At 45.8% G+C, this 16,559-nt stretch overlaps 1 protein-coding gene across 1 annotated transcript in view; it reads right to left on the bottom strand.

Annotated features, from left to right (window-relative positions):
• Positions 1-16,559, bottom strand: part of LOC125623653 (kinesin-like protein KIF14) — a 35,433-nt gene that overhangs the window by 1,517 nt on the left and 17,357 nt on the right. Inside the window, 9 exon segments of the mRNA XM_075120596.1 lie at positions 1,994-2,036; positions 7,138-7,275; positions 8,251-8,334; positions 8,925-9,072; positions 12,249-12,409; positions 13,937-14,039; positions 14,963-14,994; positions 15,052-15,204; positions 15,921-16,002. Of these exon segments, the coding sequence (XP_074976697.1) occupies positions 1,994-2,036; positions 7,138-7,275; positions 8,251-8,334; positions 8,925-9,072; positions 12,249-12,409; positions 13,937-14,039; positions 14,963-14,994; positions 15,052-15,204; positions 15,921-16,002 (944 nt within the window).

Below are 16,559 nucleotides of genomic sequence, written 5' to 3'. Positions count from 1 at the left end.
CGAACCCATAGCAGTGCTGTAGACACACTGTTCGCAGGCTTGAGCAGTGGCTGCACTGGACGCCAGTGCTGCTTTCAGGCCAGCAGTATCTTTAAGAGGTGGCTGCCAGATTCTTCCTCTTTTCCAAGAGCCTCCATTGCTGAATCGATCAGCAGCTTGCAGACAGCAGCACAGCTGCCATTTGGAACAGGAGCATCCAGAGGCCCTGGGGCGTTAGGCAAAAGGGGGGGGGGGAACTCAACGTGCTGTTTTGTACGTGCACTAGGTAGCTGGACGAAACCTGGAGAGCAGTCGAACAGACATGTTCTACGTTGAGAAGGACTGAAAAGGAGGGGGGGGAAAAAGTCACCCCAAGGAGAGAACTGAAGGGTCTGAACCTCCCCGACCCCAAATAAGCAATTGAATCAACTGATTGTCAACATTATTGTGTATAAAAGTATCTCAAGTCAAGTCTTCTATGAAGAAGGCCTTTAATGTCCTGAACTTTGTCCTTGGAGATATGGACACGGGTTATGGCGATGAATGTGTGAACGCGTACATGTGTAGAAAATTGTAATTGAACTATAGTGCAACTGCAGCAACACCTCACAGCCGCGTACAGAGGCAGTTGGGCAGGTGTCCCTGGCCAGATGTTTTGTATGAAACCCACTACAAGCTCCTAGCATTGTCCAGCCAGGAAGAGAGAATGGTTGATAAAAAGTTCAGTTGTTCCAATATTTTCCCATTAAAAGAAAACCCCAGTCTGGGAAACCCCCCTGCTCTGTGTACCCATAAATTACCAGAGTTAAGGAAAAGCCCACTGCAAGCCCTGTAAAAGGGAAGGAATTTAAGTGACGGCTACCCAGAAATGGAGGGCCAGCATCTAAGCTAGGGGTTGTCTGATGTGCTGGATCTCTGTAGGGCAGAGGGCATGCTGGGAAGCTGTTTGCAGTAGGAAATGGAATTTAGCCAATAAAAGAGTTCAAACTCAGGCGTTATGCCTTTATATTCATTTTCTGTGTAATCTGTGTTTACTTTCCCTCACTATTTCATCTTTGAAACTATGATTTTTCTATGAAATACACTCTTTTTACCTCAAGCAGGTCTGTTGTACAAACTGTGTGCACCAAAGTGAACTGAAAATTGAGGGCAGGTTTCACACCTTTGGGGTGACAAACCAGAGGGGAAGTCTGAGTGGTATCTAAGAACCTGAGGAGACAGATTCGGGGGGCCCTCATGACCAGAAGGGATTTTGAGGTCACCCTAAAAGTCATAACTAGGCTAATGGAAACCAGAGTGGGACCTTATGTCAGCTGGCTCCTGGCGTCAGAGCACTGAACTGTAGCATTAAGATACCCGATGAAGTGAGCTGTAGCTCACGAAAGCTCATGCTCAAATAAATTGTTTAGTCTCTAAGGTGCCACAAGTACTCCTTTTCTTTTTGCGAATACAGACTAACACGGCTGTTACTCTGAAACCAAAGTTACCAGGCAGGCAGTGACAGAACCCGCATTGGTCTGGGCGCTCCCAGAAACATATAGGAACTATAGCTGGCATTTTTTAAATTTAGTATCCTAACTTCAGAATGACGCAGTCTGGGGTAGGGAGGAGGGGTGAGAGGAAATACAGCAGTGCTCCTCACCTGGCCAAGCCCAATGTCTGAAAATAATCACCTTCCCCCCTCCCCCGCCCCCCACTTCAGACTCCAGAGTGGGTGACAGGCTCCATGTGTAGCCAGTGGGCAGCATGGGTTACTTGTGTGGTTACTGCCTAGTGCCATTTTCATTAATGGGAACCAAATTTTTTCCTTCTGTTGGAGAAGGAATTAAGGAGCACTTTGATCTCCTGATTGCCCTAGTTTTATTACCTTTTTTTTTAAGCCCTATTTTGATATGCGCAAAAAACAGAACCAGACCCTGCTAGTTCATCATTACGTCTAATACTGTTGCATTATTGATTTTAAGCAGCATTAGCACAGAAGAGGTATTCAATGGTGTATAACAAGCCTACTTACCTTTCCCCAGTACCTTTCCTGATGTCTGAGAGGACTCCTGCCCCTGACAGAAAACAAGGAGTTTGAGATTAGCTGGCCAAGCTGCCTGCATCCTTGTGGGTTTGTTTCCCCCCGCCTTAAGAAAAGGATCCAATCCACTCCACAAGAGTTAAAGCATAGATGGGATGCTAGTGCTTCCCTTCGATGTAATGGGATTACACCCAGTGGCTCAGGGAGTCATCTCCTGGGCTATGGGGCTTTAAGCAGCATGAAGAAAGATTCACATCTGCTTCTCCCCAGCCCTTCCTTACCGTTTCGTTTCCTAGGAGAGCCATTAGGAGCTATTCTGTACCACTTGCAGAAAGATGGGAAGCTGGACTTGGCTCCAAAGAATTTAAGCCCCATTCTTTGACAGCACAAAGAGCAGAGAAAAGGTTCTTAGATTTCTTACCTGGAGAACTTCAGGCTTGTGACTTAAACCCAGAAGGTACCTGGGCCCAGTTCCAGGTACGGTTAGCTTGAGCCTACAAAGTCTTAAAATGGTTTGAGTTACCAAGTACCTCAGAGACCCTCCTTTATGCTGTCTGGTGTAAGGCCATGGCATTGGAGCTCAGCCAGGCCACTCAAGCTAACTGCTCCCCACTTTGGAGGTCAGGAAGGCTGTGTTAGTGGGACACCTGGGGAAGTTGCCCCCCCCCCACCATTTGGTTTACCAGGGAGAGACATGTGTTAACTTTCAAGTCATGCTGTGAGCTCTATTTGTTCTGTGTAGTTCTTACTAGGAGTCAGGGTGAGTTGAGTGCCCAGAACCGGGTCACGGGAAATTCGGTGCTTTCAGGGGTGGAGGAGGGGGGGGCGGTTGGAGTGCAGGAGGGTTTATGTGCTGGTTCACTTTGAAGTTCATCCATCTATTTCGAGCACTGGGGCAGCACATTTTAAACAGAGAATTGTGCAAATGCTAATTCCATGTGCTATCTGCATAGTGTGTCTAGTACCCAGACCTTCACATTAGTAAATGTGTTGTGTTTTGTAACTAAACTCCCACAGAGACTTTAAATGCTGAGTAGTCACCCCTTGATGTTTTCAGGGCACCGTAGAAAGATTTCATATATTTAAGTCTTGATGCAGGTTGCATTTAGACACTACTTGAGGGCAGTAGTTGGAGGAACTGTAGCCAAAATTGGATTTGTATCAAATCCTATTTGATGTATATTTTGGATGGGCCACATTGCACCCAGCTGACTGCTCTGGTACTGCTCAGGTGAGGAGAAGACAGTCCTTCCTTTCCCAGGCTCAGACTCAGTGTTGCTGGTTCTATTCCGACGCCAGCCTTCGTCCTAGGCTCATTTGAAGAGTCAACTTTGACCATTTTTTTTTTGAATGCCTAAAACAAACCTCGCTGAGGCGGTTTAACAAGCTCCTGTAGACATGCCAGGCTTAATCTTGCTTTTCCAGACCCTTCGTATTGTCCAGACTGAAAGCTCAACACAGAGCCTTTTCCATTAATTGCCAGTTTTATGTTTTCCAGTGACAGGCATATTGTCTGCAGGAACAGACTCAATTGTGTCCCCACGCAGCAGGACACCAGCTGCTGATATTTCAGAGCCTTTCGAGGGAGGCTGGGCAAAGCTCCTATTTAGAGCTATCATCTATAACAAAGCAGAGTAACCTAGGAACTTTTAGTGGAAAAAATAGGAGCTGTAGCCATTATTCTTCTTATTCAGTTACTCTCACGCCACTGACTATTCCTGTCTGCCATCCACCCAGCACTAGACAGGCCATTCGGTTCTATTCCCAGACACCCCTCCTCCCTACACCTTCACTCCATGCAGACAAGCCCCTCCACCCCTTCTCTCCTCCCCCACCCCCATCAGTTTCTCCTAAAAGGATTTGGCTGGCTTAGCTAGTCACCCACATCACATCCAGACTGGCTGTTGAACAGAGTTGGGAAGCCTGTTTAAAGCTGGATTTCAACAGGGTTCTCACTAAGCCCATTTCTGGTCCTGGGCTAGCCAGGCCTCGAAAGCCCAAAGCTGAACACTCCCTGCACTTCAACAGGATTTCAAGCCTCTGCCCCGTTTTATAGCTCAGGCCCCTTTAAGCTGTATTCTGAAAGCACACAGTGTCCACTAGCCTCAAGGTAGTTGTCCGAGGGTCATTGTGGTAACTGAGGACTGGTCAGCACAGATCTTAGCCATGTCCTTCAGTTGTTGGTTTTCACAATAATGCTTCTAACAGAGTTTGACCCAGGCAATGCCATGCTAAAAGCTGATTTAGCTGCAGCAGAGTTTACATACAGTCCTTGCTTCCAGCCCACATGGATGGGGCCACATTTGCTAGATCTTCCTTACTACCCCAGCAGCAGTGGGCTCTGCAGACCATTCCTTCTGACCTGTAAGGATGTACAACAGAGGCTGACCAGGTTCCCAACAGCAGGCAGCTCTCCAGATTATCGAGACAGTCAGAGTTCCCTCTGATGCATGGGATCACACATAGGGGTAGGGTAGAAATCCCTCCCACATAGAAAGGTTCAGAAAATCCCATCTCTCCCCCTCACCCATCTCTTCCATTTGCCTCTGCTATAAAATTCTAGCTTTTGTCCTAAGCACCACACTATGAAGTGCTATCACAGCCGTTTGTCTTGACTAAAGCACTAATGCTGTTGGACTCCTCCGGTCTGCCTGCACCTGTTCGGTGATGGAGATTTCACAACTGCTTCCCAGGTACCAGTCAGATCATAAAAGAGGCCATCTCCATTGCCAGCACAGGGTCCCTGAGGAAAAGATGGGAAGCATTTAATATAACGTTTGAAATCTCAATAAACTACACCTAAAATTGGAGAGAAAAAACTGTGAATGAACAAAGCATACTGGAAGGTGTGCCCTCTGTTCTGAAGGGTAAGCACTTGCCAATAGGTAGCATTTTCCTCTGCAAAAGTCACATTAGGAAATAAAGGGGGAAACTGAGGCCAGACCTGTTGCAGTACTAGACACGAACATGGGGAGACCAGTGGTGCTTCAGCCTTTGGTCAGCACGCGGGGAGAACGTGAGCAGGGTAGATCTGCTGAGTATAGCAGGGTGTACCAAGGCATGAATGTAGTTTGAACTCTTGGTTTTCCTCATGTCAGTATTAGCCAGAGGAGTAATTTTGCCTTATTTATTGGTATCAGAACATACATTATTTTCCCCTTAACCTCACATTCTGGTGGCTTTTAGCAGATTTCCTGGGCTTGGACTGGCTATTGCAGGAGGCACTGCTAAGGAAGAACATTTGGCTTTGACAGCCATTTTTAGAGGAGGGGATTCTTGTTAATCTGTGTCTGGTCTTTCAATCTCCACAAAACTGCTCTCCTTCTATTGCATCCCCAGCAGCACATAAGGTAAAAGTGCTGTGTCTGGCACATCTAGATCTCCTAGGACCTTCAGGAGTGCCTACAAGAGCCAGGATTGGAGGTTGAAGAGCTCACTAACAACCTACACAGGTGCGACAATCGCGTGAAATGTCTGCACCAACTTTTAGTGACAAAGTTTAAACAATAACTGTAGGGAAACATTGAAAGTTCTCTTCTCCCTGCCCTTTTCCCCCTTTTATTCAGGCAGTCACAGTATCCACTGAGATTCCTCACAGGGCATGGGCGGAGCTCCAAAACAGTAGCATTAGTAATTTAACAGGCGTTCCCTCATTAACAAAACAAAGTAGTCCAGGTAAAATTTAACTTGGTCTCAATGCTGAGGCTTTGATTTGCCAGTCCCGGAGAAGGGATAGTTACTAATGATGTCTCCACGAACAGCACGACCCCTCCTAAGGGACAGACTAGCAGTAGTACTGAAGAGCAGGAAGGATGCAGACCCAGAAGAGCTGCAGCAGACTCAGTTTCAACACTAAATCTCAGGCTGGCCATGTAGAAACATTTTGCAGTCTCCACTGCCCTTGGTAGGATGGCTGCACACCAAGAGAGCACAAAGCCAAATTTCCCCACGCTTGCTTGTGCCATGGCACAAGAGAGTCTGGAGTTGGAGTGAGTTTTTTTCAGAATCACAAGTTACCTGGCTTCTTTCAATTTCTTACCCTGCCCACGTATCACTGAAGTAGCAGCTAAAGCATGAGACTGTACCTGATGCTTGTCTCAATGAGAGAAATGTTTCTCCTCAAATATTTCTAGATTCCACAGAGTGTAGATCCCAGTTTTGTGTTGGTGACTTGGATGCACACAGTTGCGGGTTCTCCATTCATAGCTGGTAGGTCATACCTAGAAAACCATGCACGGTTCTATCATTTGGAAGTGTGACTATCGGTCTACTGTTAATCTAAGCCCAGTAGCCCCAGCAGTGACTGCAGTTAGCAGACGGATGAAGAAGAGATTTCATGTGTTAACATTTCTCCCCCATGAACAAGCTGAACTTTCCACCACATGCCATGGTAACTGGATGCATTCTTAAATTCACAAGAAAGCTGACAGCAAGTACACACAAGCTCTTGTTAAAGATACACCTCTCAAATACATTCACCAGCCATCCAGAATCATGCAGGAGAGGCCCTGCTGGAACGTGAAGCCTGCCCCAAACTGTTACTACTCCGTTACTACTCTGTTATCTTCTTCTAAAACAGCTTTAGTGATGTTCTCTCTGAGCCACCCACTTTCCCAGTATCCAAGTTTGCTCCCACTTAAGCCATTACAAAATCACAGTGGAAGTTTCATGCCAATTCTCATCATTCTGGTTCAGACATTTGTCCACAGTTACCACACCCCTTTTTCCATTTTGTGCCACACAAGACTGGTGTGTGAAGGGTACTGGGTTCCATCCACACCGGTGGTGTTCCTTAAGGAAGCACATTCAAGTTGCACTCTACATTGGACTATGTAGCTGCAGAACCAATATCTAACAGAATTCAGAACAGCCAGCTTCATTTTAAGAGGTTTAGACCTCTCTGCCTTTTATAAATTTCTTGAGCGGGGTTGAGACCTAACTCCAGCAAACAGGGCTACCTGCTGAAGATCGTGTGCTTGTTTAAGTTCTTGCTAATGACATTGACTTCTTGCAGCATTATAGAAAGCTGGAGGGCTGTCCACTGAGCTTGGTCTAGAAATGGAAACAATTCCAGTAAGTTTACCCAGACAAGAAAAGCCTGAAGTTTAGTTTGCGGAGGATATGAAAAACCTTACTCTCCGTGGACACAATCTTCCTTTCCTGCTCTTTGGTGGCATGCGTCGCTGTAGCAGCTCCATCTCCTGCGCTAGCTTCTCTTTTTCCTGCTCAAGGAGCTCCAGGAACATGCTGCATTTTTGCTGGGTATCCTGAGCCTTCAAGAGACATGAGCCACAATTCTTTCAGCACACCACTACAGTACCAGTTAAGAACACCAGGGCTCTCCATCCCCAGACTCTTCCCTGAGGCCATCACTCCTTGAAACACTAAATCCCCAGCTCTTGTGACTGACCAGCCATTCCATCTTAATGCTTGTAGTCACAAGTTAACCATTTAAAGAACATGACTCTTATTCATCAGGTGCAGAAGCGTGCTAGACTCCTCACAGACAAGTCTAAGCCCAAAGAGTTGATAATCTAAATGATGCACTAGATGGGATAGCATCCCAGGGAGGGGAAATCCAAGGACAAATGTAGTTAGAGACAGAATTATGTAGTTGCCCACATTTAGCATCTAGTACATTACTGGTGGCACACACAATTTTAGGGTGGGCTATTCAGAAGTGCTCAGCATTGACCAGACTGTATTCCCAATGAAATCAGATTACCGCTGAGTTCAGCAGGAGTAGACTTAAGCCAATACTGAATGCATTGAAAGCCATTTAATTACAAACCTTTATTTTCTAGCAGTGCTGCACAAAAGAAGTTTTAGGAATAGGTCTTGATGCTCTGAACTAAGGGATAGTTTGAACGGTGTAGAGGGATCTGTGAGAGAGACAAAAGGGGTATCCAGGCAGGAATCACTGCTAATGGAGAGGACGAGGCAGGAGAATGCTAAAAGGAGGGGGCGGGGGGAAGGTAGGATGACGTGTTATGTAATTTTATCTCAATGTAATTACAACGTCAGCAGGTGCTATGGAAAGAAAAGTCAAGTCTGCCACCAGTCATGTATGGGAAAGGACGCACTAGCCACGTTTGGTTCATAGGTTTTGTTTAAAGCAAAGCTGTTGGCACTGCAGTAGCAGAATCTGTGACTCCTCCAAGGACAGTCACACGCTGACAAACACATTCTTTCTTCTATAAACTACTTCAGAGCTTGGTCTTCTGCACCACAGCCTTCTACTTACTGACCTGAGTGAGGGCCGGCAGCTGCACAAGTAGCTCTTCAGCAGCCTTCCTTGTACTCAGAAATTTCTTGTTCATTTCTTCTTCTCCCTGAGGCAGGCAGAAGTGTGAATTAAGGCCATTCTTCCCCACCCCCGACAGTTACCAGCTCCCACTGAAATATCTGCCAGGGCCTCAATAGTGAGCACGCCAACCTGGAAGCTTGAAAGCAAAGCCTCAGGAATGGGCATTTCCTCTCCAACACATGGGCTATTGCGGGGCTGCTCATGCAGGTGTGTGGGCCATACCGTGTACATCCTGCAAGGCTGCTTTTGAATGACTGCCTTGCTTCCTTCCCAAATCCACTGGAGAACAGAAGGTTGGAATTTTAACTTCCTGCTATAAGGTGAGGGTGGAAAGGAATCGCTTGTTACATGGATTTCAGGTGGGTCAGAAATCTGAAGCCAGATTTTCCTAGAGTTCAGAGGTGCTTAGACCAGGCACATTTAATTCAGAGCCTCCCACCCACCCTTTGACAAATGTAGGCTGTGGTAAATGCTATTCTTGAGACCCGCTAGCTTCAAGCATGACCATTAACATAATCGGCTGTTTCTCATTGATGCAGTTTGAATGGCTGAAGAGTGGAGGGTGGATTTCTTGCTGTTGCTTTGAAATGGGGGGAGGCACTCTAAGAAACTTACCAGCTGTTCTTCCAGCTGTTTGATGTTATTCTCATAAAGCCTCCTTTGAGCCCATAGCTCCTGCTGAGCCAGCTCCTTGGCCATCTGAAGCTCTTCCATCATTTCCTTCTGTGCCTGCAGTCTGGCTTCCTCCACCTCTATTTCAATTCTGGAAGTAGAAGAAGAGCAAAAGCAGAAGTGGCCACAGCCTGGGCCTACCTTACTGTTTCCTCAGGTTATGGAATGGGACTTTCAATGAACTGTTACTGATGGCCCCAAACTCTGCCCATGAGCAGACTACTGCACTGGGCAGCACAGCATGGGGAGGAGGTGACCAGCCCTCTGTGGAGAAAGAAGCGGTTCGGGACTATTTAGAAAAGCTGGACAAACACAAGTCCATGGGGCCAGATGCGCTGCATCCGAGAGTGCTAAAGGAGTTGGAGGATGTGATTGCAGAGCCAATGGCTATTATGTTTGAAAACTCATGGCGATCGGGGGAAGTCCTGGACGACTGGAAAAAGGCTAGTGTAGTGCCCATCTTTAAAAAAGGGAAGGAGGATGATCCTGGGAACTACAGGCCAGTCAGCCTCACCTCAGTCCCTGGAAAAATCATGGAGCAGGTCCTCAAGGAATCAATTCTGAAGCACTTAGAGGAGAGGAAAGTGATCGGGAACAGTCAGCATGGATTCACCAAGGGCAAGTCATGCCTGACAAATCTAATTACCTTCTATGACGAGATAACTGGCTCTGTGGCTAAGGGGAAAGCGGTGGACGTGTTGTTCCTTGACTTTAGCAAAGCTTTTGACACTGTCTCCCACAGTATTCTTGCCAGCAAGTTAAAGAAGTATGGGCTGGATGAATGGACTATAAGGTGGATAGAAAGTTGGCTAGATTGTCGGGCTCAATGGGTAGTGATCAATGGCTCCATGTCTAGTTGGCAGCCGGTATCAAGTGGAGTGCCCCAAGAGTCGGTCCTCGGGCCGGTTTTGTTCAATATCTTCATAAATGATCTGGAGGATGGTGTGGATTGCACCCTCAGCAAGTTTGCAGATGACACTAAACTGGGAGGAGTGGTAGATATGCTGGAGGGTAGGGGTAGGATACAGAGGGACCTAGACAAATTAGAGGATTGGCCAAAAGAAATCTGATGAGGTTCAACAAGGACAAGTGCAGAGTTCTGCACTTAGGACGGAAGAATCCCATGCACCGCTACAGACTAGGGGCCGAATGGCTCGGCAGCATTTCTGCAGAAAAGGACCTAGGGGTTACAGTGGACGAGAAGCTGGATATGAGTCAACAGTGTGCTCTTGTTGCCAAGAAGGCCAATGGCATTTTGGGATGTATACGTAGGAGCATTGCCAGCAGATCGAGGGACGTGATCGTTCCCCTCTATTCGACATTGGTGAGGCCTCATCTGGAGTACTGTGTCCAGTTTTGGGCTCCGCACTACAAGAAGGATGTGGAAAAATTGGAAAGAGTCCAACGGAGGGCAGCAAAAATGATTAGGGGACTGGAACACATGACTTATGAGGAGAGGCTGAGGGAACTGGGATTGTTTAGTCTGCGCAAGAGAAGAATGAGGGGGGATTTGATAGCTGCTTTCAACTACCTGAAAGGGTGTTCCAAAGAGGATGGATCTAGACTGTTCTCAGTGGTAGCGGATGACAGAACAAGGAGTAATGATCTCAAGTTGCAGTGGGGGAGGTTTAGGTTGGATATTAGGAAAAACTTTTTCACTAGGAGGGTGGTGAAACACTGGAATGCGTTATCTAGGGAGGTGGTGGAATCTCCTTCCTTAGAAGTTTTTAAGGTCAGGCTTGACAAAGCCCTGGCTGGGATGATTTAGTTGGGGATTGGTCCTGCTTTGAGCAGGGGGTTGGACTAGATGACCTCGTGAGGTCCCTTCCAACCCTGATATTCTATGATTCTACATGCAAAGGGAACCCAGAAAGACATCAGTTTTGCAGAGAGATCAGCAGGTCTGCTTCAGAACACCAAGGACATGGAAGTCCATTCTCCTAGGATCTAGTCAAATCCAGTGAAAATAAGAGGGGGAAAAGTTATCCTACAACATCCACCATGTAATGGGATTTGGTGCATCATCACTTGGCATGAACATGCTCTGAAATGCATGCTCTTATGTTTCCTCTACCGGCTCCTTCTGCATTACTGTTAAGTATTTCACACTGATACAATATTAGAAGGTTGAAATGATTTTATGGGTGTTTATGTCTAAAAACTGGAAGTATTTTGAAACTGAAGAGCATCTAATGGAAAACTCAAAGTTAGCAATTTCAGTATGAGTTGTTCAACAATTAAATTAGAAGAGATGCAGGGTGAAAAGACCTGTTGAGTCCTAGCCCATTCCTGCCCAGTGTGGGTAGTATACCTCCAGGCTCACCAACATTCTCGCCACTCATTTCAGAAGGATCAAAACCAGTTTATTACGATTGAGGGTGCGACAGAGAGTCAGGGCTCCTGTCTACTCCCTGGAATCCGATAGTTACTGGTTCAATAAAGATAGAATTTGAGAGAGGTACTTGACAGCATGATGGCCCAGTCAGCTTTGCTCCCTTTGAGATCAGAATCTCTTCTAAGTCTCACATTCATTCAAGTTTCCATGTCCTCTGTCTGACACGGGCAGGCATGCCACATTTACCCTAATCCTGCTCTAGAGGAAGAGGAAGTGCAAGCAGACAAGCAGAGTTTCTAATTGAGACTTATGCAACATTGCCATGTTGAAATATTGATTTCGCCATCCACACGTAGCTATGTTGCCCTCCACACGTAGCACTGTCTGGGGCAGTCTAGGAGCTACAGTCAAGGCAGAACCAGCCCTAACGAACACTCGTTATTTCAAGATGTATTTTTGAAGCAAGTCTATAGTGCTTGTGAAAGATGCCAGATTCGAGTAGCGCAGTCATTTAGCTATTTTATACTACCCCCCCCCCCGCCATACCCACACCCACCACCAACTGCAGGAAGTTTCCCTTATTCCCCCTACCCACACTAACATGCAAGCATAATTAGCAGAGTCCATTGGAAAACGACATGATCATTCTCATGTACGTGCAGTGTTCTACGAAGCCCAGCATTATCCCTTCATTATACAGCAAACAGAGCATCCTCAGCACATAATGCTGTTAAGACAGAACTGGAAGTGCTCAAATTGCTCGCAAAATGCTTTAACCCTAGAACACATGGGGCATTTTCCAAGGCTGCCAGACAAGTTAATACACAGAACAAACTGCCTCTGTCTGCAGTTTCCAGAGTTCCTAAGACTGCAGATCAAATACTTTTGCTCAAAGCAGATATTAGGGAAGGTCACAGAATACATCCAGTTACCTCTGCTTCTGAGCTTCAACTAGCTCATTTTTAGCAAATTCAAAGTCCCTCAGCCCATCAGCTCCCCCTGCTGGCATCAAAGAGGCACGGCGCCCATTCTTGACCTCCATTGGGTGATTGAATCTGAAGTAATGGTTCCCACCAAGAATCACTCTGTCCCCCTAACAAGGATAAATAGGAGAGTCACAAGGTATCAAAGCAGTGATCTGAAAGAGGAGCACCATCCCCTCCCACAAAAAGCCAGCATATCCAGTAAGTGAGTTATTAACTTCACACACTGAAGTTATGCCTTAAATATCACAACACAAGGTATCCTCACATCTTAAAGTTAACATTACAGGAGACATTCCCAGGCCCAGCCCACAAGAAGCTTGTTTAAGGGAACCACTCCTCTAACAGGGTAGCTTCCTATTGTAATTTAGCCTCAAATGTGCCAGAGTTCACTATTAACCAGTTATTGATTTTAAGAGTGTTTTTCCCTGTTCAATAAGATTGCCCTTGAAAAGGGCTTGAGTGAACCTCAGGGTCACGGATTTGGTATTACAATAGGGATTCACACACAGCAAGGTAGTCACTGGCAAAGTGGGTTTGCCTCACACACAACCCCCTTTAGATACCAAGAACTCTCTCTTTTCAAGGCTTGTAAAGATCAGGAATAAGGGACAAGAACAGCAGCTATAGCTTTAATGGTTTAAGAGTCTTTCTGCAGTTTAGTTCCCCATCTGTCCCATACACACTTTACACAAAATCATGGGGAACGGCATGTTAGCTACTGACTGTACATAGGCACACAAGAATGGCCATACTGGGTCAGACCAACGGTCCATCTAGCCCAGTATCTTGTCTCTGACAGTGGCTGGTACCAGATGCTTCAGAGAGAACAAGCAGAACAGATCAATTTTAAGTGATCCATCCTGTTGTCCAGTCTTAGCTTTGGCAATTGGGGGTTTGGAGACATCAGGAGCATGGGGTTGCATCACTGACCATCTTGCCATTGATGGACCCATCTTGTGTGAACTTGTCTAATTCTTTTTGAAGCCAGTTATACTTTTGGCCTTCACAACATCCCGTGGCAATAAATTCCACATGTTGACTGTGCATTGTGTGAAGAAATAAACACTTTGTTTTAAGCCTGCTGCCTATTAATTTCATCAGGCGAACCCTGATTCTTGTGTTATGTGAAGAGGTAACACACTTCCCCATTCACTTTCTCCCCACCATTCATGACTTTAATAGACCTCTAGCATCTCCCCCCCTTAGCTGTCTCTTTTCTAAATTGACCAGTCCCAGTCTTTTTAATCTCTCTTTATATGGCAGCTGTTCCATACCCCTCATCATTTTCACTGCCCCTCTCTTCTGCACCTTTTTGAATTCTAATATATGTTTTTCAATATGAGGCAACCAGAACTGCACACAATATTCAAGGTGTGGGTGTACCATGAATGTACACAGTAGAATTATATATTCTGCTTTATTATCGATCCCTTTCCTTACGGTTCCTATCATTGTTAGCTTTTTTTGACTGCCACTGCACATTGAACAAATGTTTTCAGAGAACTGTGCACGATGACTTCAAGTGTTAACAGCTAATTTAGACCCCACCATTTCGTATGTATACTTGGGATTATGTTTTCCAACATGCATTACTTTGCATTTATCAACACTGAGCAGTAGACTAGGATCCCTACATGGTGTAGGGTGACTGCCTCAACTAGGAGGTTTCCATTCACAAGTGTCCTGGCATCCGGGATAGGACTTAAGATGACCACTCCTTGCTCATTGGTGATGGGAGCAAAGAAGAGAAAAATCAGCTGTTAGGCCTAACTTCCACTAGACACAGAGTGCAGCTTTTTGCAGAGTAAGATCATGAGTCCTTCAGAGATACACAACAGATAAGCTTGTGAGAAATTGCACTAGTCTTCAAGAGGATACAGTAAGTATCTGCTAGTGTTATGGTTCTTATTTCAAAGCTAACCCCAAGGCAGAAGTGGACATATTTTGGATCCCACAAGGTGAAGTGCAGCTCTATTCTGAAAAGAGACTGCAAATAGCACCATGGCATTCCTGGATCATGGTCTCAGTCCCTCCATCAAATGTTTACAAGTAAAGACATTTTTCTACATGTCAGCCCTTCGAACTCAGCCTGGGACCACAGTATCAAGCAGTCATCTTTCATCCTCAGTAATAAAGGTTCTGCCGGGCTAAACTCAGCCATTAGGGTTTTACAGCTATCACCCCATCTACTTCAAATTGTGCTCTGAGGCAGTGGATGGCTATAACTGGAGTGCCACAGGCCATTCTGATGCCCAGGTCAGAGAATCCATCTCTTTCACAGCTGTGATGGCTCTGCCAGGCCAGCCAGAGAATAAAGCAATAGTAACCAACTTCACCAGCTAGGTCTGACTACCCACAGGTAGCAGGACCTGTTGAGTAAGAAGCAGTTTGAAAAGTGACACTTTTTTTTTTTTTTGGGGGGGGACTAGAACCCAGCTATAGTCTGGTATGTACATCTGCCACCAGCATGGACAGCTCCCCTAGCTCAAGCAGAGCGGCACACGACTGAGAAGCTAGCAACCTTTGGGAAGAAAGTCCACGTTCAGGAGTTCAGTGGGGAAATTCAGCAGTTTAGACTCTGGCTAGAAGGCCTGCTTGGAGCTCAGGGAGATCTCCCCTATAGGTGGTTTTAAAATGGTGTCAACTTTAAGAGGACTTACCAGTGGTCCTCTGAAATGAGTGCACCTGTCAGCTGGATAAAGAAAAGGAGTACTTGTGGCACCTTAGAGACTAACCAATTTATTTGAGCATGGATGTCATGCTCAGAGTCTGGATGAAGACTCCCCACTGAGGTTTCTCCCTCTTTGATGATATAGAGAAGCATCTCTGACAGTGGTGGATCTTCGTTTAGATTTACTAGGTTTGGTAGATGGTTGTCAACTTTAAAGCACACTCCAGCTTTCTATGAGGAGGCAGCAGATAGAACAGGGTTTTAGTCATGAGCGGCTAGTGGGTTATGGCTAACAGATGAGAACCTAGCCCTCCCTTCTCACAGTTAGGGGATTTCGTATTTAAAAGGAGGCCTCAGAAACAGAACTCCTTCTAACCTTCAGACAGTCCCTACTACCAGGCAGTAACTTCAACTGACAGATGTCAAAGCTGGATTGGCCACTAGAGGGCACCAGTGTTCTCAAATACAATAGAAGTACACTGAAAATTTAAAGCTGTATATTGTTCTGTGGTACATACAGATACCCAATGGAATAGCAGCCTCTGTTGTAAGCTGGAAAGAGTGTTATGGCAACAAGTTGTCTCACCTATTTTTGTGCAATCAGTTTCTCCAGTTAGAGCTCTTACTGCAATAGGATTTTGTATGAGACAAGTTCTGTCACAGAACCCGCCTTCCCATTCAGACAGTTTGATCCTGTACAGAGGATAGCAAGTTTAATATTCCACCTCCACCCCATCTTGCTGGTAGTTTTTCAGGACTGATGGGGATTGCTTTGATTCCCATAAAGTGAGTTACACATTAGGATCTTTTCCTGCTTCTGCAAGCTGACTCTGACCTCACCTGTATCAGTCTTATCCACACATTTAGAGAGAGGTCACCAGCCTCTGCTGGTTAGGAGAGCCTCCCCTCACTCTGACTACGTAGGATATATGCTTCACTCTCCATACCTGCAGTTCTTGCTCCTCTTCCGTCTTGTGGTGTTCCGCTAAAGCCAGCTTCTCCTGCCAGGACCTAGAACAAGTCTTCAGCCTTACCATTATATCAATTCTACAGTTTCATCACTAACATTACACACACATTAGTATACAAAAGTGTGATTGGCAACATTAGTGAACAGGAACCCAAAAATCCAGGCCTTAGTCCTAGATGAGCGACATGTGAAGGACCACAGCACAATGATATAAGCATTGCAATACTAGAAAGTGGTGTGTAAGTAGTAGAAGATCAGAACAGTAAGCTCTGAAATATTTGCTTCTAGCATAGTAGAACATTTAACTGAGAAGACCCACATGGCCCATCAAAACCTCATTCCCTAAATGGAGGGGGAGAGATTTCTTACTTCTGTGATTCTTCCAGTTCTCTTTCCCGTTCAGCAAGCTGTTCTTTCAGACACTTTTCAGAGTAACAGCCGTGTTAGTCTGTATTCGCAAAAAGAAAAGGAATACTTGTGGCACCTTAGAGACTAACCAATTTATTTGAGCATAAGCTTTCGTGAGCTACAGCTCACTTCATCGGATGCATACTGTGGAAACTGCAGAAGACATTATGTACACAGAGACCATGAACCAATACCTCCTCCCACCCAA

Source organism: Caretta caretta, chromosome 16 (genome assembly GCF_965140235.1).
Source record: "Caretta caretta isolate rCarCar2 chromosome 16, rCarCar1.hap1, whole genome shotgun sequence".
NCBI lineage: Eukaryota > Metazoa > Chordata > Testudines > Cheloniidae > Caretta > Caretta caretta.
Note: the sequence above shows the minus strand (reverse complement) of the source record. Positions and strands in the feature narration are given on the sequence as shown.